This window comes from Stenella coeruleoalba, assembly GCF_951394435.1.
Source record: "Stenella coeruleoalba genome assembly, chromosome: 6".
Classification (NCBI taxonomy): domain Eukaryota; kingdom Metazoa; phylum Chordata; class Mammalia; order Artiodactyla; family Delphinidae; genus Stenella; species Stenella coeruleoalba.
Genome location: NC_137151.1, coordinates 71,576,689 through 71,600,902, shown reverse-complemented (window position 1 = coordinate 71,600,902; position 24,214 = coordinate 71,576,689). Strand labels below are relative to the sequence as shown.

The following is a 24,214-nucleotide window of genomic DNA, read 5'->3' as shown; positions in this document are numbered from 1 at the left end:
TACCAAGGGGAAAAAAATACAGCTGAAAGAACAGAAAGTGGTTGTTTCTGGGTATCAGGATTTGGGGTGAGGTAAGGGTGGGACAGTCGACTGTTTTCTGTGTGTGATAAGACTCCCATATATTGATGGTGGGAGTGGTAAACGAGCCAACCACTTTGAACTGTTTGGTAATATTGACTATTAAGCAGATGCCTACTCTGTCAGCCAACAATTCCCCTCCCAGAAATACACCAAAAAGAAACGAGGCATATAGCCACTAACATACAAGAATGCTCCTAGCAACTTCGTCCATATAATCAAATAAAGGAACTCAAATGTCCGTTAACATGAGCAGCAACTCTAAAATTCCTGATTCCAAGCTAAAAAGGATATATAATGTTACCAATTGCTATTATAAAAAAGCAAAAAATATAAAAAGATTACACATTTTTCTTAACTCTAAATTCTTTAGAAATAGCATACTTGGACAACTTTTAAATCAGAGAAATTCTAGAAACAATCCCAGAAGGTAACACCTATGATAATCCATGAAGATTCTAAATTCTATTTCTTCAGTAATTACTTCTGAATCATATCTTCTGGGAACTACAGCTCAAATATTTTGTAAAAACTAGTTTTGAGAAACAATATATTTCATTTACATATAATTGAAACTAAGGCCAGGAGTCTAAAGAAATAAGAACAATCTGTTACCAATCAATTTGACCCTTACAAATACTTTAAATCCTATATTCTAAAGTTATTTTAGATAACAGTGCCACTCCTTTTATTAGATCATAAAACTAGCATCTTAAATGTTGGGGGAAAACCTAACACATGTTGCAGATAAAGGAATGTCTTGTGATTGCTGGGGTCAGGTGGGGTGGGGGTGGCAGCAGTGGGAGGGATGAATGAACTGGGAGTGTGGGGTTAGCAGAAACAAACTACTATATATAGGATGGATAAACAACAAGGTCCTACTGTAGAGCACAGGGAACTACATTCGGTATCCTGTGATAGACCAGAATGGGAAAGAATATGAAAAAGAATGTATATATATGTATAACTGAATCACTTTCCTGTATAGTAGAAATTAACACAACATTGTCAATCAACTATACGTCAATAAAATAAATTTTTAAAAAAAGAATGTCAGAAATATAGACAGGGATCCTGTAACAGCAATCCTTCAGTAACACGGTGGCAAGGCTTCTGATTCCTCTTCCTTCTCATTTCAGAACACTCTGTCTTCTAAAACTAGCTTTTACTGCTGTAATTCCCAGTTATGTGCCTGGTACATAACAGATAATAATTATCAGCTCAATGAATAAATGAACAAACACACAAAAATCTGAACAATACGTAAACCACAAAATAAACAAAGAGTAGAGAATCCAAAACTCAGTACACCTAGTTCTAGTCATACATGAACTTTTCTAAATGAAACAATAGAAACTTCTGATAATAAAAACACAGGGGGAAAAAAAAGGCTGCTTTTGTCAGAATTCAAAACAAAATTTATACTCAACCACTGGTCGGGGTATAAATCAATGTAATCTCTTTAAAGGGCACATTGGTAACATCTACCAAAATTCTAAATACACATAGCCTTTGACCCAGTAATTGTATTGCTAGAAATATATCATATGGGCATATTTACATAAGATTATATAAGATATATATAAGGATATTCACACCTAAGCCCTATTTATAGTAGCAAAGTAATAATTATAACAATAGCCTAATATCCATCAATAAGAGACTGGTTCAATAAACTGTGGTGAATCTATTAATGGAATATTTGTAGCCTTCAAAAGAGAATGGGGTTGCCCCTCAACTGAACTTCTCACACTAAACTCCAAAGACATTTCTCATCTGGGCTACTGAATGACATAAGACAGTATACACCAAATGCAGAATTCTTTTTTGTATTATTTTTCTTCTAAAGGCCTGGAGCAAATCACTTAAACCATAGCTTAATAAGGCCTGCAAAAAGCTAATTTATTTGGTCCATTGCATAGCTTCCTGTGAACTAACTTGGTAGGAGGATATAATTTTGAATATCTAGAAGAATGAATGGAAAGCAATTATTCACTCACTCACTCAGTATTATTGAGCACGTGCTATAATATCAGAAACTGTTCTTGACACTGGGAATAGAGTGGTCCCAGACCTCATGGAGTTTACATTCTAATGGAGACAGATGATAAACAAATAAGCAAGAATAGATCCACTGTGATTCCTGCTACTTAGAAATACAAAGCAGTGTGAGGGTATTGCCACTATATGTAGGATGGTCAGATAAGGGTTCACCGGTAACATAACATTTGAGCATAAACCTGAAGAAAGTCAGGGAGCAAGCCATGTAGGTTTCTAGGAGAAGAGCAGTCCAAGTTCAAAGCAGTTCTGTGCTTCAACTGGAGTGTTTGAGGAACAGCAATGAGACCTGTGTGACAATGCAGACTAAGGAAGTGAGTGGTAAGAGACAAGCTCAGAGAGACAACCAGGAGATCATGTAGGACATATAGATAATTGTAAGGATTGTGGCTTTTAATCCGAGTGAGACGAACAATCATTACAGGGGCTTGAGCTGAGGATTGCTGGAATCTGACTGACATTTTAAAGGATTACAAACCACTATACAGAGATTAGATTGTAAAGAGTAGAAGGGTGGAAACACAAGAACTAGTTAAGAAAATTTTGCACTAATCCAGGCAAGAAATGATGGCAGCCCAGGCCAGGATAGGAGAGCTGGAGGTGGTAAGAAGTCAGATTCTGGCTATGTTTTCAAGGTAGGGCCAAAAAGATTTGCTGGTAACTGGATGTGGACATAGCAAAAAAAGAGAGGACTCCAAAGATGACTCGAAGTTTCTCACATAAACAATAAGAAAGACAGAATTGCCATTTACCAAAATAGGAAAAACTGTGGGATGAGCAGGTTTTGGTGCGAGGAGGAGGATTCAGGGGTCTTTAGATGGTCTTCTCTAATTACCGCTTCTCCATTAGACTTCTGACAGGCAATGAACAGCAGAAAACTCTGCTCTCTTTTCAAAGGTCTGGAGTTGCAAATGGCACAGTTATATGCTTTGAAACCAAATAAACAGATTCTAATGAAACATCAAGAAGCCCAATCTCAAAGGCCACCCCATCTCTTTTATGAACAAAGGTGACAGAAATACCCACAAATCAGTATCATCTTTGTCAACACTTTCCTGCAAGTATGGTAATATCAAGGTGTTAAGAAATGGGTAGAGCTACAGATATTATGCAGAATAAAAACACAATCAAGGACAGTTTTAATCTTTGATCTTTTCTGCATCTATAGCCCACCACGCTTAAAAACTGAAAAGTCAATTTAACACCTGGTTAAACAAGAAGCTTTAAGAAGCTAAGAAACCATCTGATAAGAACAGTATTATCTTCTGAAAATTTACTGAGAAGTAACACATGAAGGAGCCACTGTCAGCCGGAGTCCTTTAAAATCTCAGCAACTATGTCCCAGTTGTCAGAAAATTTAAAATAAGCATGCAAGTCTCACAATTAATATAAGCAGGTAAGCAGAATAACATTAATGAGCAAATCAAACAAAACGAAACATCTCAAATAGTGTTCCAGAAAAAATCTAGAGGGAAATCAGTGGAATTAAATTTAAGCCAAAAAGTCATCAATTTCTTTTACAGAAAACAATAATTATGATGGTCCCTGACAAAAGTAAGGAAATAGAATCTACAACCTTAAAAACCTTAAAATATCAAATATCCTTTGTTTTAATTGCATTATGTTAACAACAACCAAAAAGGTAATTAAAAATATTCAGTTCATGAAATGGTGTAAAGGGCTCAACCCTGGTTGAATGGAAACACAGCCAGCCAACAACAGGCCCACCCTGGTCACTGCATTTGCACATGGAAGATGCTGCCTCATTGAGATGCTGTCCTTACCATCATTTAGAGTAATTTGACTTTCTGTTGCTGACTCATAAGCCATACCACTCTTATGACTGGGCTACTATTAGCACACTCTCACTCCTTATTTGTCACTGGTTAAGTGCCCTAGCAGAACCTAATGGATCCTAACAGAGTAGAGATTTAAGAAGCAAACTGTTTAAGTGGGAGACTATAGTGTCTTTTGAAAAATGGGAATCCCCTGCATCAGTCTTAAAAGTCAATATAGAACAAAAAAAAGTTAATAGAGCAGTAAGACAGCTCTGGGTGGAATCTTGGTGATGACTGTTAATCTGAGAAAGTTTCTTTACCTTGTAAGCTTTCCCATTTCTAAAATGAAGACACCTTATTCTGCAAATTAACTGAAGTATTGTATGTAAAACACTTTACATACTGTCTGGCAAATAGTATTTCAATAAATATAAGGTATTATTATTAAAATTAGTAGTAATAATATTAGTAATAATAAATACTCATAAAGCTATCTGCAAAAGAAGAAAGACTATTTAACCTTGGTGATTTCACAAGAAAACTTCACTTATTTTATTACCTATTAAACACCTCCTTAAGAGAAAAGGGCAAATAATAATTATATACTGTAACTTAGTTATATTTATTTATAATCAAAATAGAAAAATTGTGCACTAAGACAGAAATCTCTAAGTAGATATTAAAAGAATAAATAAGGGAACATAACCAAAAGCTTACACAATATAAAATCTTCTCAACAAGGCAAAAACAACTGAAGACATTTTGGTATTGACATAAACTTTTACTTTACAAATAATTTTTCAAAGTCATACACACTGATGAAACTGATAAAAGGCCTCCCCCTACAGAACATAAGTTCCATTAGTACATGATGACCACGCCTATCTTGTTCACTACTTTATCCTCAGCACACCACAGGTTCTCAATAAACGATTGCTTAATGAATAAGACACAGATATTCACAATAATAAATACAAACATACCTAAGTTCATAGAAAACGAGTAAGCTACAACAAAGATTAGCATTTTATGTTACCAAAGCTCACTGCATTAAAAAGATCAATGTAACTCCTGTTAAATTCAGAGGTATTTAAGTAGGTATGTTTTAGAAAAACAATAACAGGAATTCAACTTCTTAAAAAATTAGCTATGCAGAAATCATCAGAAACCACAATTCAATATGCACAAAAAGCTCTAAATACAGCAAGTTTGTTACCAAAAACATGAAATGCTATTGGGAGCACATATGAAACACCACATCAGAAAATAGGACCTTCCTAATTAACACAACTCTCACCTGAAAACCACTCTTGGAATATATGACTCAAGTTTAAATATATCAATATCTGACAGCTGTAGAAAAAAATCAAGTGCAGAAAGAAAGCAACAAAAAAGATAACCAGAATAGGAAAAGATATAAGCTTTCCCTGTTAGAATTAAATATAAATAAAAGTAAATCATAGGGTCAAAATTAAGTAAAAGAGTTATAAAATAGTCAAAGACACAGAAAGAATAATTCTTGTAACCCAAGAACCTAATATAGTACCAGTCACAGAGCTGGCACTCAATGAACAATTTGGGAATAATGACAGGAAACTACTTTTTTTCTGAGTTCCTATAATGAATGTTGTAAAGTTTTGTGATTTACAGATTAAATATTCCCAACTGAGAAAAATAACAATAACAACAACAACAAAACCCACTAAATTTAAAATTCTCAGTATAAGTTAAATAGTAGATGGCAGCAATATAAAATGTATTCATTTCATTTTAATAACCTAACGGTAACTCGATACTGAATCATTTACCAGTGAACAACACCAATTAACTTCTTTTCTTTATTCCAAAAATAAAATGAACATTTATCTTATAAGTTAAATACATAACAATACTCTTTAATTGCACTTAAGCAATAAAATCAACATTGCTTGCCAATAAAAATATTAAAAGAACTCAAAATTTTAAAGAATTGTCCTCAATAACCTTTTAAAAGATTGAGTGCTTTAAATTGATTAACACTGTAGAATTTAAGGGATTATAAACATAGTTTCTAAATGTATGTAAACTTAACATTAACAAAATTATCCAAATTCTAAATAGAAAAAAATCCATTTTCAGTCCAACCATTACCAGTTATCCTTAGACAGCAGGCCTCAGGTTTTCTTCTTTAGGACAAAGCTTCTATTCATTTCATAATTAAATTTGAAATATTTTAGGTAAGAACTCACTAAGAACTATTCTAAAGCACGCAATACCATTTTCAGGGCACAAAATAAAAATGGTTCTGAATTTTAATTCATATCTTGTTTTACCCAAACACAAAGGAGAATCTGTGACAACAACTGAAGGATTATTTTCCACCTTACTGAAGAGACATGTTTTAAAATTAAAAACCATGAACAAATCTATCTACAAAATAATTCACTTTTTATATCAAACAGCTGCAGACCCTGTAATTGAAATAATGTATCTAAGGTTACAAATGAAGAGTGTTAGGTATCGTTCTTGAAGTGACAGATTAAGTTCCTAATCCAGTTAAAATAATAGCCATATTTGTAGTTTAACATAAATTAAGACCTTAATTATATTTGTGACTATTTTAAACAAAATAACAAATTCCTTTGTACCTGGCAATGTAATTTATATCAAAGCCAGGTTCATTTTCCAAACCAATCTATTTCACACTGCAGAAATACTCTGGTATAATGGTATAATGTAATTCTTGTTGTAGAATGTTGAAAGAGTAGACTCACTAAAAGCACAGAAGAGGTTTGAAGATAAATGAAGATGCTATTCATTCAAGGGTAATTTCATCTTAGAACTATATGAAAGATGTTTCGCTCACACGGGGTAGTGTATGGTCTCAAATTTAAGTGCATTTTCAGCTCAAATATAATGCTGCTAGATCGATTACGTTGATACTGTATATCTAATCATGAAGAATTCTAGCCTTTTTCTGTTTAAAAAATAGACTGTCATTTTTTTCATCTTACTGCTATGTCTTTATTGTTCTGTTTAACAGTAACAAATTTTAAAATCCTGCTTGCTATTTACTTTTTAAACAGAAAAGTATACGGTTGATACTCTAACTTGCAAACTCTCAGAACTACAGAAATGTAAATTTCTGCTAAGTTAAATAGATATTTATATTAGCAAACCATTATCCTGTATAACCATTTTACATTATTTCACTAATTACTAAAAATGACAACTCTAATAGCCATCTAATTCTATTTTGAATATACTTCATTTTCACAAATCTGTAAGATTAATTTAAATGTTTTATATACACCATACCATTTATGTGTTGAGGGATTAATATTAACACTGAGAATTTTTTTAATCTGCTAAATTCTATTTGCACTTTAAGTTCACAATCATCCCTCCTAAAGGTCACATTTTATACATTTAAATCATTCCAGGTGTTATATGCATATATCACCAAAATGCTTTATAATACTTCTGATATAAAAAAGGTAATGTAATGTAACACATTCAATCTGAAGAATTTAAATTCAGTGATATCAAGGAAACATCTGCAGCCTTTATTTTGCTCATTTTAGAACACTGAAAAGGATCCACTAAATTCTCTCTATCCCTTAGCTTTCCTTCTCCAAATCCTGAAAGTGAACACAGAAGCCTCATCTTGCAGAAAATGATCAAGTGGAAGGGATAAACATGCTTTAAAAAACTAAAATTTTATACTTTATAAAACTTTAAGAAAGATATCAATTTAAAAATGTTTTACATAAAATAGTATTCTATTAATTCTCTATTAAAATGAATGTATCACTGCATTCCCACCTATTGTATTTATATCAGGTTTAAACTGACACTTAGAAACTACATACAACCATAAACAAGCTGTTTAAAGTAGAAAATGTATTAAACCAAACTGAAAATTCAAAATCATTTCCTCTAAAGTTCTATAGGTAAGTTGTCCACTGTGACCATCTGAATGACACAACAAGTTTACAACAGCTGTAATTTCATAATCACAGTTCTTTCTCCAATGCAACAATTGACCTGCAGTCCTGAAGGAAAGAGAGATACTCCTCTTTCCTGTTCCTCCCCAATCACTACATTAGGATGTTATCATTTAACTTCAAATTATTATGTCCACCTAAAAAGCATCAATTGTGAAAAGGAAAAAGCAAGGGTCAGCTAACTGCTTATCAGCAGATCTGACATGTTAGTGTTCATGGCCCAGTATTAATGGGGCCTATAAAAATGCTGACATTTTTAATGATTAAACTTGGGGGAGCATACAGAGAGGCAGGCTCTCAATGGAATAGCTTAAACTATATTTTCCTACTGTTAAAATAGGACTTCGGTCTCCCAGTTTATTTCCTTTTGTACCAATAGTAAATAATTCTTTCTAGTCTATCTATATGACTAGATATAATTTTAAAAAGCAAAACAAATTTTTTTTTGTAACAGCCTGTGTTAATAAAAACCACAAAACCTGAAGGAAAAAAAACAACATATTCAACAGAAAGAATATAGTTTTTTTCTGTGTGTTCCCTTTCATTTTTAGAGATTAAGTATTTATTCACAAAGGATAGGAAAAAATAAGAATATTATTTCCCTTAACCTGAGCTTAAATGTTATTCTTACTTGAAGTAACTAAAAAATGAAGAAGTAAAAAGTAAGACTACTTTTTCATTCAGCATTCTAATAATCATCAGTTTGAGACACTCTCTAAAAAATAAATTCAATAACTAAACTTTTACAATATTTAGATTAAGCCATACAAAAAAGGAAAACAGGTTTCTTTTTAAATTGGCTTCATATATAATAAACAAAAATCCTTTCTAAAACTTACTAGAAGTAACATTTTATTATATAAAGACATTCACAAAATATGTATATAAAATCTTTGAAGCAAAAATAGGCACTAACTCAGCATTCAACATCATCTTGTAGTTCTATTGCTTTCACTTTTTTCAAAAGAATTTCCCATTTATTACCTAACTTGAACTTCCTAATAACCCATAACATAGGTAATACTACCTTTATCACATCTCAGAGATCCAAAAGCTGCAACATATCTCTCTCTCACATCTTAATGTAATCCGTAAACTGTAAGATATAATTTGCTAGGAAATGTCAGAAATGATTTTTGAATTAAGTGTCTACTTATTTTTGGATAAAACTCCAAAGGTCTGTATCACTGGACTGGACTGGTATGCAGCAAGGTGTTACAAGGGTGGACTCTAGACCCAGACTCCCTGGATTTGCATTCCAACTCTGTCAACTACTAATTATATAAGTTTGGGCCAATTGCTTAACCTCTCTGCCTCAACTTCCTAATCTGCAAAATGGAAATAACAATGCTACCTACCTCATATGGTGCCTGTGTGTAAACATTATCTATGATACCTAAAGTACACAGAACAAGACCTGGCGCATGGAGTAAGTGCTGTGTAAATTTTAGCTTCAGTTATTACTGTTGTTCTTATTAATATTATCTGCAGAATGGGGATTATAACAGCACTGACCTCATAGAGTTATTATAAGGATTAAATGAGCTCATAAGAATTAAGTGCTCAGCACAGTGATGAGTACATAGTAGGCACTCCACCAATGCTGTTGGTGTCTGTTTACCTCCTCAATTTGTGGGCTCTATGACCTTGGCCAGAGCTTTCCTGAGCTTCAGTTTCCACATCTTTAAAATGAGCTTAATAATAGTGCCCTACACTAGGGTTACGGTAAATATTGAATGAGATAATGCACATAAAAGCTCTCAATAAGGTGCCTTAGACAATAAAAGCATTCAATAAATACTCAACTTTAAAACAAACCTTATTTAGTATTATTAAAATAATGGTTTGTTTGAATTCAAGCACTCTATATTAACAACTTTTAGTTACGGAATGAAACAATGAATATAAAAATTATTAATGTTCATACAGCTTTAAATATGTCCAAAAATAATTCTTACACCTAACATTTATTTTAATTACTTTAGGCATTACAAAGCCTGCAAGCTTCCATTCCTGATGCTGACACTGATTATGTATATTTCTGTCAAAGAATCAGGAAAGAAGGAAATAATAACCAATATTCATTGCATGTTTACAATATGCCAGGTGCTTTTCTAAATGCTTTAATTTTTATATATATTTTACATATTTTTTAACACATTCAGTCTTCATGACACCCAGTAGGATAGCTTCTATTATATCTCCATTTTACAGATGAGGAAACTTGAAACAAAGAGTAATGTTTAAGGTATTTGCAACAGAGACCAACCACCCATTTTCATTTGTGGAATCTGCTATAAAAAACAACATATACTGAATCAGTAAAGACATAAACTTCTTGAAGAAAAATCAAATGAAACATTTTCTGCAGAAAACTTTGAAGTCCATATGCATTTGCTCATACAGTATTTCTGGGCACGTACTGCCCAATACAAGAGCCACCAGCTACATACAGAGTACTTGAAATGTGGTTGGCAGAAATTGAGATGTGCTGTAAGTGTGAAATACACAACAGATTTTGAACTTAATATAAAAAAACCAAAAACATCACATTAATAAATTATGTACTGATTACATGTTAAAATGATAATATTTGATAATATTAAATAAAATATATTATTAAAATTAATTTCACCTGTTTCTTTTTACTTCTTTTAGTGGGGCTACTTCAAAATTTTAAATTACATATATGGGCAACATTATATACATTATATATTTACTGGACAGTTGATTTAGGTTTAGGGGATGAGAGGATAGCAACAGAGAATTGTTATCAAAATTCTTTTACCAACCATTACAAGCTTCAAAGTGGAAGTAATATTATTAAATAGAAGATTTCTCTCCCCCATGTTTGTGTATGTAATACTGTGTATGTGCACCTTGCCATATATATGTGTGTGTGTATATATATTTATACACATACACACTGCTCATGAGAACCAGAGGAACACGCTACTCTAATACTTCAAAATATTCAACATACAAGATTATTTTATGACTAGGCAAACACTTCAGGTAATACCAATACTTTGTGGATGAAAGAAGGAAAGCAAATCTAAGAGGAAATAACAGCCATGGGGGAAAAAAAATTTATTTTCTTTTAAACTGAAATCATAAAAGTTCCTTTAACAACAACAAAAAAAAATCTAACCACTCAGTTCCAGGAATATAATAAATGCCAATTCTATGTGGTAAGTAAAATTTAAATTTCCTGATGGCTTAACTGGCAGACTACTAAAATATCCAATGCTTGATATCTGATATCTTCTAGAAAATAACCAGTTTATGGATACCCATCACATTGTTTTGATCAATTTTATACATTTAACTGATTCTTCTAAACGGATACTGGTCCACTATATAGAAGAAAATTACTCCATAAAGTTTACATCAGATATCTGGAAAAGTCACATTTATAGTCATGGCTACTATCAGCTGTCAAGTCAAAGAATATTGAAGAAAACCAAGAATTTTTAATATATGCTGGTTAATTTATCATCTAAGTGACATACGTAGGATAACAAAAAAAATTAAAACAGTTATGCAAAATTCTGCATTTTAAAAGGTTCTTATTTTCTGGTTTTAATTGCAACTGTGATTTGAGATGCCATGGTGAGAAAGGAAATTAATAAGAACCATAAAAACAGAATTACTAGATAAGGTACACACTAAGATTTCTTTATTCTTTCCTTCCCCAGATTATTTAAAATGTTAATTTTTTTTAACAGTAATATAACGATATCTTGGTTTGGGCTGAAAACTATTTAAACCATCTATTCTAGGGTTTCTCAACATTGACACCATTTACATTTGGGGCTGGATAATTCTTTCTGTGGAGGGACTATCTCATGCACTGTTTCACAGCATCCCTGGTGTCTACCCAATAGATGCCAAAAGCAGCCTCCCTAGCAGTTGTGACAATCAAAAATGTCTAAACACTGTCAAGTGTCCTCTTTGGGGTAGTAATCCTCCCTCAGTTAAGAACTACTGGTCTATTCCTACCCAAAATACAAATGGGACCTAATGAAACTTAAAAACTTTTGCACAGCAAAGGAAACCATAAACAAGACGGAAAAACAACCCTCAGAATGGGAGAAAATATATGCAAATGAAGCAACAGACAAAGGATTAATCTCCAAAATACGCAAACAGCTCATGCAGCTCCAGATCAAAAAAACAAACAACCCAAACCAATGATGGGCGGAAGATCTAAATAGACATTTCTCCAGAGAAGGCATACAGATTGCCAACAAATACATGAAAAGATGCTCAGCATCGCTAATCATTAGAGAAATGCAAATCAAAACTACAATGAGGAAAAAAAAAAAAAAAACTACAATGAAGTATCACCTCACACCAGTCAGAATGGCCATCATCAAAAAATCTACAAACCATAAATGCTAGAGAGGGTGTGGAGAAAAGGGAACCCTCTTGCACTGTTGGTGGGAATGTAAATTGATACAGAACTACCATATGACCCAGCGATCCCACTACTGGGCATATACCCTGAGAAAATCATAATCAAAAAAGAGTCATGTACCACAATGTTCATTGCAGCTCTATTTACAATAGCCAGGACACGGAAGTAACCTAAGTGTCCACTGACAGATGAATGGATAAAGAAGATGTGGCACGTATATACAATGGCATATTACTTGGCCATAAAAGGAAACGAAATTGAGTTATTTGTAGTGAGGTGGATGGACCTAGAATCTGTCATACAGGGTGAAGTAAGTCAGAAAGAGAAAAACAAATACTGTATGCTAACACATATATATGGAATCTAAAAAAAGAAAAAAAAAGCATGGTTCTCATGAAACTAGGGGCAGGACAGGAATAAAGATGCAGATGTAGAGAATGGACTTGAGGACACGGGGACGGGGAAGGGTAAACTGGGATGAAGTGAGAGAGTAACATTGACATATACAGTACCAAATGTAAAATAGATGGCTAGTGGGAAGCAGCCGCATAGCACAGGGAGATCAGCTTGGTGCTTTGTGACCACCTAGAGGGGTGGGATAGGGAGGGTGGGAGGGAGATGCAAGAGGGAGGGGATATGGGGATATATGTATGCATATAGCTGATTCACTTTGTTATACAGCAGAAACTAACACAAGTTTGTAAAGCAATTATACTCCAATAAAGATGTTAAAAAAAAAATAAATGTCTAAACACTGTCAAATGTCCTCTGTGGGGTAGTAATCCTCCCTCAGTTAAGAACTACTGGTCTATTCCTACCCAAAATAACCTTCCTATTGGTGAAAATTACTTCAGTACTTCCTAAACTACTATTCTTTAGTTTTAGAGGCTCTTAACAAGGGACCCCCAGATACCTTCAGCAGGGATATCAGTAAGCCTCCTGAAACCACATGCAGAATTGCCTGGGTATGTTTATACTTCTATACGCACTGGAATGTTTCCTAGAGAAACATTCCATAGTAGCTTTCATGAGATCCTGAAAGAGTTATCCCAAAAATGGCAACTAAAAAAGGGTTAAGAGGGGGCTTCCCTTGTGGCGCAGTGGTTGAGAATCTGCCTGCTAATGCAGGGGACACGGGTTCGAGCCCTGGTCTGGGAAGATCCCACATGCTGCGGAGCAACTTGGCCCGTGAGCCACAACTACTGAGCCTGCACGTCTGGAGCCTGTGCTCTGCAACAAGAGAGGCCGCAATAGTGAGAGGCCTACGCACCGTGATGAAGAGTGGCCCCCGCTTGTCACAACTAGAGAAAGCCCTCACACAGAAACGAAGACTCAAGACAGCCAAAAATAAATAAATAAATATTTTTTTAAAAAAAGGGTTAAGAATTAGTGTTTGAGCTAAAATATTCACTGTGCCCTCATATGGTCACCTGATTTTTGATAAAGGAGGCAAGAATATACAATGGAGAAAAGACAGCCTCTTCAATAAGTGGTGCTGAGAAAACTGGACAGCTACATGTAAAAGAATGAAATTAGAACACTCCCTAACACCATGCACAAAAATAAACTCAAAATGGATTAAAGACCTAAATGTAAGGCCAGACACTATAAAACTTAGAGGAAAACATAGGCAGAACACTCTATGACATAAATCATAGCAAGATCCTTTTTGACCCACTTCCTAAAGAAATGGAAATAAAAACAAAAATAAACAAATGGGACCTAATGAAACTCAAAAGCTTTTGTACAGCAAAGGAAACCATAAACAAGACGAAAAGACAACCCTCAGAATGGGAGAAAATATTTGCAAATGAAGCAACTGACAAAGGATTCATCTCCAAAATTTACAAGCAGCTCATGCAGCTCAATATCAAAAAAACAAACAACCCAATCCAAAAATGGGCAGAAGACCTAAACAGACATTTCTCCAAAGAAGATATACAGATTGCCAACAAACACATGAAAGGATGCTCAACATCACTAATCATTAGAAAAATGCAAATCAATACTACAATGAGGTATCACCTGACACCAGTCAGAATGGCCATCATCAAAAAATCTACGAACCATAAATGCTGGAGAGGGTGTGGAGAAAAGGGAACCCTCCTGCACTGTTGGTGGGAATGTAAATTGATACAGCCACTATGGAGAACAGGATGGAGGTTCCTTAAAAAACTAAAAATGGAATTACCATACGACCCAGCAATCCCACTACTGGGCATATACTCTGAGAAAACCATAATTCAAAAAGAGTCATGTACCACAATGTTCATTGCAGCTCTATTTACAACAGCCAGGACATGGAAGCAACCTAAGTGTCCATCAACAGATGAATGGATAAAGAAGATGTGGCACATATATACAATGGAATATTACTCAGCCATAAAAAGAAACGAAATTGAGTTATTTGTAATGAGGTAGATGGACCTAGAGTCTGTCATACAGAGTGACGTAAGTCAGAAAGAGAAAAACAAATACAGTATGCTAACACATATATATGGAATCTAAAAAAAAAAAAATGGTCATGAAGAACCTAGAAGCAGGACGGGAATAAAGATGCAGACCTACTAGAGAATGGACTTGAGGACACAGGGAGGGGGAAAGGTAAGCTGGGACAAAGTGAGAGAGTGGCATGGACATATATACACTACCAAATGTAAAATCGATAGCTGGTGGGAAGCAGCCGCATAGCACAGGGAGATCAGTTCGGTGCTTTGTGACCACCTAGAGGGGTGGGATAGGGAGGGTGGGAGAGAGGGAGACACAAGAGGGAAGAGATATGGGGATATATGTATATGTATAGCTGATTCACTTTGTTATAAAGCAGAAACTAACACACCACTGTAAAGCAATTATACTCCAATAAAGATGTTAAAAAAAAAAAATTCACTGTGCCCTGAAGCTATCTTTTCAAAAGTATAAAGATTGAAGACACTATTTCACACACAGCAAATAATTTACTTGTGCTATCAGTTATCAAGCAAGATTGCTTCTACCACACTTATAAACCCTTCATTCAACAAATATTTATTGAGTACATTTTATAAGCTAGACACTGTGTCATTAGTATTTGAAAACTAAACTTAAATTTCAACTTCCTTATCCCCCCTGCCAAAAAGGCAGTATAAAGTCCATATTTATTAAGTATAACCAACTAAGAAGTTGTGCCTCTCAAAGATTACCGTAAGAAAGAAAATACACTAGTTATAGTACTAGTGCCTAAAGATAAAATAAAGGTAAGTAAATAAAATAAACAAAATTTATATTCTTGGTAAAAATATATAAATCTTCTAAAAGAAAGAAACTTAAAAAAGCTCATACTCATACAAATAAATTATTGTCCAAACACATTTCTTTCTGTCTTTTCTTTCTTTCCCTGCCTTAAACAAAACTAAAATGTACTGAATGACAAACTATGTATCAGACATAGTTATTAAGCCCAGATGATTATCAAGTTGAATTTAAAAAAAACAAGATGACCAAGTGCCTAGCATCATGCCTAGAACGCAGCAAAAGCACTCCCTCTTCTTCCTTTTCTTTCTGTCCTCAAGAAGCTCACAGTCTCATCTCCAACAAATGTCACGTCTTAGATTTCTCTTTTAAGTGCTACACAATAAAATCCTCTGTGATTCAAACTATGTAAGCTAACCAAACAGCAACTAAATATGTAAAATGTTTCAATAATTATAATTCCATAATCTACATAAACATTTCTCTTTTTTTTTAAGGCAAACAATTCCCAAGTATCCTATTCTTCCTGTAGTGCAGTTTAAAGTTTACAGGGCCACTAATCTTTTGGGTTACACAACTGTGATATACAACTTGAAGAGTTATTATATTCAGTAAGTGGTCTGGGGATAACAGACACTAATGTAATCGATAAATATATAAGGAATGGCTGGAGAAGAATATGTTTGCTTCATGATTACCAAATGGATTAAGGCTAGAATGAGAGAATGATGCTTAAAAATATGTAGTGAATAAAACTTTACAAATAAGTTAGAAAATAGTTTTGTGCCTATAAATGAACATATCACCCCAACTAATCAATACCATCATATCTAGCCAAAAGCAAAACAGCAAATAAAGAAAATGCACCCACAACATAAGTGATGTTTTTAAAAGAATGAATAATGAAGATTTTTATGTTCACTTTACATACTGGCAACAATTACCTGAATAATATTACATAATAAAATTATACTTCACAAAGAGATGTTATATTGATAATGTACTGGCAACAATTACCTGAATAATATTACATAATAAAATTATACTTCACAAAGAGATGTTATATTGATAATGATAAATCATAAAAAATTCTAAACATACAGTATCAGACTGGAGAGGAAAAAAAATTTGCAACTCAAAATTTAAAAAATTACATTATTTACATACTTACCTGCACAGCAAGAGAAGCTGCATTGTCAGAAAGCAAAATTTGCTCCCCTGTGGAAATACAATGAAAGGTCTGAGTCAAAAGCATAACTGCTAAACAAGTAAAATACATTTATAAGTGTTTTTATTTTTTAAAAGTATTCCTATTTCTAAAAAGAAAATGTAATCATGAAGTTCTATATCAATGCTGTTGTGTCTATATGTCTATATCAATGTGTGATTATAATTTTGATTAAATTATCATAGTATGTAAATAACAATGAAACAAAACTATTTACTCTGAAACTATTTGATCACTTATTGTATATTATCAACAATTTCCTCTAAAACTAATTGATCACTTACTGTATTTTATCAACAATATATAATGAAAATCGCTCACTTAAAAACAAATTCGTTTTCCAAGTTTTCAAGAAACTCCTCTTCTTTTCATTAAAATTAAGTAAAATAGTATCTCTACTCAAACCTCTCTAGTTAAAAGTAAAAGCATTCAAAATCATATAAAACCAGCTTACAGTTAATATTACACAGTGTGTCTAGGTCTGTCACACAAAAGAAAGATGACAAGTTCGCTGCAATAAAAATTCCATGCTTAGAAGACTAGGGCTGCTGCCTATTAGTCTTCATTACTTTGCAGTCTTCTGACAACTGTAGCAGGCTGCTGAGCCCCAAATGGGGTCCATAATGTGACCTGATGATATATGAAGAGCTGCTAAAGGGAGCCTGAACCATCCTAGCCTATACATTTTAACAGTTCCTTTTTACTGAGAGCCCACTTTACCACAGGACTTCAAAAATCTGCTGTGTCAGCTATTGGCACAGTAAATCTGCCAACTGCTCCTGCAACCACATCATTTTACACTGCCTACAGCAGCCAATATAATGAGTCAATAATAAACTAAGGACCTTATATGCCATGAATAGTTGGTTTACACTGGCAGATATAAATTTAGGTAAAATCTCCTAGACAAATTATACAAGGGAATCCCTTCTTTATATTTTATGTTCTCTTTGCAAAGGATTCTATTATTGAAGGGTGTTTTTGGTAATAAATATATTTTGATACAAAGCCATTTTTAACTGAGAACAAGTACCTACCTTTCAGCTGCTGATATAATGTAGCATTTTCAGGCCAAGGTTCTGCAGCTGTGGAAACACAGCAGTGATAATTAGGCACATAGGGTAAAAACATATCAATGACCAACCAAATTAATAATCACATACATTTGCCTAGAGCATTTAAAGTCAATTGCCAAGGACACCTTAAATATGGCAACTAGTCACACTACTTCAGATTCTATGGGAACCTATATAAGCAGGTTAGATAATTTCTTTTAAGTGAATGTTTGGTGGCAGTTTCATTTTTTATGGGGAGGAGGTGGAAGACATCTTGCCCAATCAAAAGGGAAAATTAAAAAAATAAAACAGCCTAAATGCTACTATTCCTTTAGCCTCCTTCAAACACAGACATATCCAAAATGTTACTCATGCATATAAAAAGATACTGAATTTCAGTTCACTATCAAAAAGAAAAGTAGTGAAGCAATATTTATAATATTTTACTGTAAACTTTTAACAAAGCAAATTTTCAAAAGACAACACTGTATGAAAGAATCAAATACATCTGTATCAGGCTGTGCATCTTTCCTCATAAGCTGGTAGTATTTAAACAGACAGAGGAATCCTGTTGTTGTCTACATTTCATTGCCTTGACCTCACCAATACCATCTCACAAAAACAAAGGGAAGTAACATGATGAAGCAGTTAAGTACCTACAATGTGAAATAGAGCTACTAAAGCTAATTTTAGGCCTGAAGCCAGGCTTGACCTTGACTCAATCTCTCATCCAGAGAAGACTCCAACTACAAAGAGAATATTAGCAACCTACCAGTGCTTGGAAAAAGCACTGGGATTGAATTTGTCTAATCAACTGCACTTAAGAAGCAATGCCTCCACTGACAGAATATACAGTATATCATTTGTTGAATTCCTCTTTGTAAAAGCCATAAAACATCAGAGTCACCAATTCTAACATTCTAACTATATTTGCTGTCAGCAAGAAAGTCAAATATGAAATTTGATAATAATTGGTATTTTTCTTACTGTGTTTAAATTAATACAGTCTCTGTGACACAGTAACAAATTATTTTTTTAATATATACTTCCAGCTGGTTTTTTAAAAAAGAAATTTATACACATGAAGCATTTTTTCTTAAGACTGATCATTTAAGATGCACTAAAACAGTCTTAGGAGTGGGAGGGAGGGGTGGACACCTTAATTTCCTTTTACTTCCACTTTAGAATGAAAAGAAAAACATTGTATTATTGTAAATTATAAATTTTGGTTTGGTCTGGGCTACACAAAATTAAACTCATACTTAGGGATAATACATGAAGTCACCAAGCAAATAATGGACCATACACAGTTTTGCACACTGTTATCCACAGTATTACAGACCTCCCTTGACCTACCATGGGTTTACATCCCGATAAACCCACTGTAAGTTGAAAATGCATTTAATATACCTCACCTACCAAACATCATAGCCTAGCCTAGCCCACATTAAACGTGCTCAAAACACTTACATTAGCTTACAGTTGGGCAAAATCATCTAACACAAAGCCTGTTTTATAATAAAGTGTTGAATACCTCATGTAATTTATGGAATACTGTACTGAAAGTGAAAAACAGGATGGTTTTATGGGTACAGAATGGTGGTAAGCGTATCAGTTGTTCACCCTTTTGATTTTGTGATTTCGTGGCTGACTGGGAGCTGTGACTCCCTGCTGCTGCCCAGCATCAAGAGTATCTAGTTACATATCGCTAGCCCAAGCAAAGATCAAGATTCACAACTTGAAATACAGTTTCTACTGAATGCGTATTGCTTTTGCTCTATCATAAAGTCGAAAAATCGTTAAGTCAAACCGTTGTAAGTTAGGGACTGTCTGTATACATCTATGTAAAGGCTACTGAATTTCAACTCACATAACAAAAAGGCAGTGCAACTAAATATTACTATATGTTACTGTAAACTTTTTAACAAAGTAAAATTTCAATAAGAACCCAATTAACCTGTGTAACAGTTTTAAAAATAAAAGTCAGGGAAACAAAAACAAGCTGACATCAGCAATTTACTAAAAAATAACCTTTTAGGATAAACTGTATGATCAGCACACCTACACTGTTTACATCTATATAAGAAACAATACAATGAGGTTCATTCATTATAAGAGTCTACATCATCAAAGACTCAATTATATGCATTATATTAATCTTATTAAAGAAAGCAATAAGGCAGAGGAATAAAATTTACAGAAGTTCCAAAGACATTGAAATTAAGTTCCTTGAGGACACAAATATGTCATATGCATCTGTGTATGCCACACTGTGCCATGTTTTGCGTACAGTTGGTGATCATTAATTGTGCATGGAAAGAAACCTACCAGTCAATCTCCTAAACATTCTGGCTAATCAAAGTTTTACTGAACTTAATTATCAACTATGTTAAAGTAATAGGGTGCTCTAATTAAATATTCCGGTAATTTTAACTTTCGGTTAGCTATTTTGTGTACATATTAGACATGAATTACAAATTTTCAAAACAATGGAAAAACATACATTTAGCATTAAATATATGCTGAATATAAGTGTTCTTTGATAAATCAGAAGCTACATCACTACTCTGCAGTATCAGAGTTCTCATATGAATAGGAACTTCTGTGTTCAGTAATTCCAGTTAAAAGTTCATTTATCATCACCCCCTTTCTCCTGATATAATACAACCGACATATGTAAAAGTAACAGAAATCTTGCAACATATTACCCGACTGCAAGTAAGAACAAAGGAGTTATCTACAAATACTAAAAGCTCTGTTATTAAGAACCTAAAGCTGGAAATGGGGATGACGGAGTATATTTTCCTTGCTCCAATATACAGACTATGTTCCAACTCAGGAATTATTATTGAAAGTAAATTCTCAGAAAGTAACTCTGCCAAAACATTTGATGTTATCTTCACAAACAGAACCTATCATTTAAAAAGAGAAGGCAAGTAGGCGGATATAAACCTATATAACCATGCTATTTTAGCAGCTTGGAATTCCAGTATATCCATAGTCCAGGAGGCAAGAAATAGCAGAGTATGCAGGGAATGATCAGGGAATGAATGACATGGGAGAAGAAATGGCTGGTGTGTTATTCAACAGAGAGACAATAGTGAAAATACTAAGTTGTGTGACATGGCAATGGATCTACAAATCAACCATGTAGGTTTCTTTCTAGGAAATGAGCTTTCATAAGTAAGTCCATGAATCATGAACATTATCTACACATAACAAAGTACAAAGCCTATTTCTTGGTTTGGGTAATATTAATTAAAGCCTTTTCACTGAGAATGCCTGTTATGTGAAAGACAAAGTCCAAAAATACAATTTCTTCCCCACTCCTCTTTCCCAAGGTTAGGGAAGTTAATATCCACCCTTGTCCCTGATCATGTGTAAAAGAGAGGGAGATTAAGAATTCAAAATAATAGTACTGACAACAGACCTTAAAAATCTGCCTCATTTAAAAAGAAAAATCTTTAAAAATAAGTAATAAAACATTTTCATCTCTTACTAGTTTTACTTTGGCCAACCTAAAATGTTTTAGACCACAGACTAATTCAATAGTGAATAAAATTTCATGACTCACCTATCCTATTTTCAATTTCTACCACCAAAATCTCTCCCTGATGTGAAGAGCCTTTTTAAACCTGCCTTAGGGAAGGGCCAGGCTTAGAATAAATATAGAAGGTGAGGATAAATGTTTCTGAAAAGGAGACTGATAGAAAATGAGGACTGAGAGACAACGTTGTCCAACACTGTCAAGGTGCCAATTACTGGTATTATTTGCATATCAAAAGTAATTTTTATGCTTCATACACATCAGTAGTTTGTGTGGCTCTTGGAATAAAGATCGGCTTGGCCTTACACATCACCCTCTCTCCCTCTCTGGCCTCATCATTCCTCTCCACCCACTCTATACACCAGCCACAATGGCCTTCACCCAGTTTCTGAATGCATCACGTTCCTTCCTGCCCCAGAGATTCATTTAAGCTGTTTCCTCTACCCTGGAGCTATCTTCCCCTCCTTTAGTGTCCTTACATCTTAGCGAAAACATCACTTCCTCAGGTTGGGCCAGCTTCATGGACTTACAACCTAAACAGCTGCACAGAGCCCGTACTTAGAAGGGCTCCACGGGTGCTTTTATGTTCTGCTGTGCCAGTCTTGAGGCCCCTGTTCTTTTAAACAGGGGCCTCATATTTTCATTTTGCCCTGGGCCCTACAAATTATATAGCTGGTCCTGTCCTCAGGGAAGACTTCAGTGACCTCCGGAATAGTTCAAACCCTCTCTGTTTCAAGCTTGAATAAGATGCACACTTCTTTGAACCACTTATCACAGTCAACATTTTTACAGGGATTTGAGGACTACTTGTTTACCTCCTCCACTAGAAAATAAGCACATGAATCCAGTGTTCATGTCTGATTTTTGCTTACCACCTAATTCCTAGAACCTAGCACCAAACAGGCAATCAGTAAATGCTGGTTGAATAAATGTTTGTGTTTACTATTACTACTATCATTATTATGATTCTGTACTGTTTAGGCTAAGAATGAATCAGGGAAGATAAGAAAACTACACAACCTGGCCAAAAAAAGGGAAACTTTTACCCAGAGAACTCCAATACTACAACCAATCGCACAACTATGAAAATATTAAACAGCTGCCTGAAATAGTTGGCAGAATCTAATCCTGTAAACTTACCTATGCACTGACCCTAAAACTGGAAATCTGTTTCTATGTTTTATACCAAATATACAATTTTCACTGGATGTTACTGTTGAAATGCTCCTAAGACCAACACACGGCCCTCAACCATCTGACAAGTCATCTCACTATTCCCCTTTCCATATTCTTTAACTCTAACATATCACTTTTTAAAATCTCATGTCCCCATCAATAAAATACTTGAGGGGGCTTCTCCGGTGGCACAGTGTTTGGGAATCTGCCTGCCGATGCAGGGGACACTGGTTCAAGCCCTGGTCGGGGCGGATCCCACATGCTGCGGAGCAGCTGGGCCCGTGTGCCACAGCTGCTGAGCCTGCACTCTGGAGCCCGCAAGCCACAACTACTGAGCCTGCGTGCTGCAGCTGCTGGAGCCTGTGCTTGACAACGGGAGAGGCCACCCAATGAGAAGCCCGCCCACCACCACGACGGGTAGCGCCGGCTCGCTGCGCTAGAGAGGGCCCGTGCGCAGCAAGGAAGACCCAACGCAGCCAAAAAAAAAAGAAATACTCGAGTATACAGACCCAAATAGATTTGGAAATCATATGGCTGGTATTCCTAAGCTAATAAATCATGCACATTATAAAACATACACTAAAAAAAAAAACCAGTTAAAAATAAACTGAAACCTAAGTTCCAATATTTTCTTCCTGTACTTCAAAGGATTGTCCTGCATAAAACAGGGTGTATATATACCTCACCCCACCTTGGAAAACATTGTTCTAATTAAATAACTACTTATTTGAAGTTTCAACAGGGAACCCAGCCATTCACGTACCCTTGAACAAAGAAGAGTCCTCCTCTATTCTAGTGAAATCACCTTTTTTGACCACGAAAAAAGCTTGGAAAAAACACACACAAATTAATGGCAGGGGGGGGGAATACCTGCCTACCCATCTACCTAATAATAGTACCCTTGTATCCTACCAGAGTACTTAAAATTTCCCCCATATACTTCATACTTCCTCACCTTAGTGACTTTGCTCAAATTGTTCCCCTCTGTCCAGAATATTCCTTCCCTACCACATATCCAAACCCTACACCTTTTTCAAGACCAAGCTTAAAATGCTACCTCTATCAAGAAGGCTTTTGTAACTAAACAAATCTAATTTCTCCTTTATCTATACTGCTCATAGCAGTTTGTACTTGTCTTATATCATATATTGCTTTCTTCTCTATTCTATTATTATGTCAATATCTTATCTCCGTTTCTAGGCAGTTAAGTTCCTAGAATGTGAAAATTCCTATGGTCCTGAGATTATTTATTAAAGACTAGGCTTCTCAATTGCTCCAAACTTGAATATAGCATTTATAATAATATGTACAATACATGCCAAAATATGAAATTCAAATTAAGCAATATTTAAATTTTTTTGGTCTAAGTATCATTTAAAACTAATCTTTACCACAAGAGTTCCAAAGTAAAACTACCCACCTTTCAGAAATTAATTCTTTCACAATCAGAAACTACTATATCATTTTCATACCAAAGCAATAACTTACTCCAAGATACTCTTAGTGACCTACATTCATTCTTGAAAATTAGAATGACTTCTTATTCCCTAGCAAAAGGTCCATGAAAGTGTTTATCATTTTTATAAAGAAGAAATATATTCCTATTTTACAGGTATAAATAAAAAACATCTAGAAATAAAGCAAATATCAGAACACC

The 24,214-nt window shown here is 34.4% G+C and overlaps 1 protein-coding gene across 1 annotated transcript in view; it reads right to left on the bottom strand.

Annotated features, from left to right (window-relative positions):
* Positions 1-24,214, bottom strand: part of MTX2 (metaxin 2) — a 65,010-nt gene that overhangs the window by 23,652 nt on the left and 17,144 nt on the right. The window contains exons 2-3 of the mRNA XM_079925265.1: positions 17,817-17,864; positions 16,723-16,769 (exon numbers count right to left, since the gene is read on the bottom strand). Of these exons, the coding sequence (XP_079781391.1) occupies positions 16,723-16,769; positions 17,817-17,864 (95 nt within the window). The remainder of the gene's footprint in view (positions 1-16,722; positions 16,770-17,816; positions 17,865-24,214) is intronic.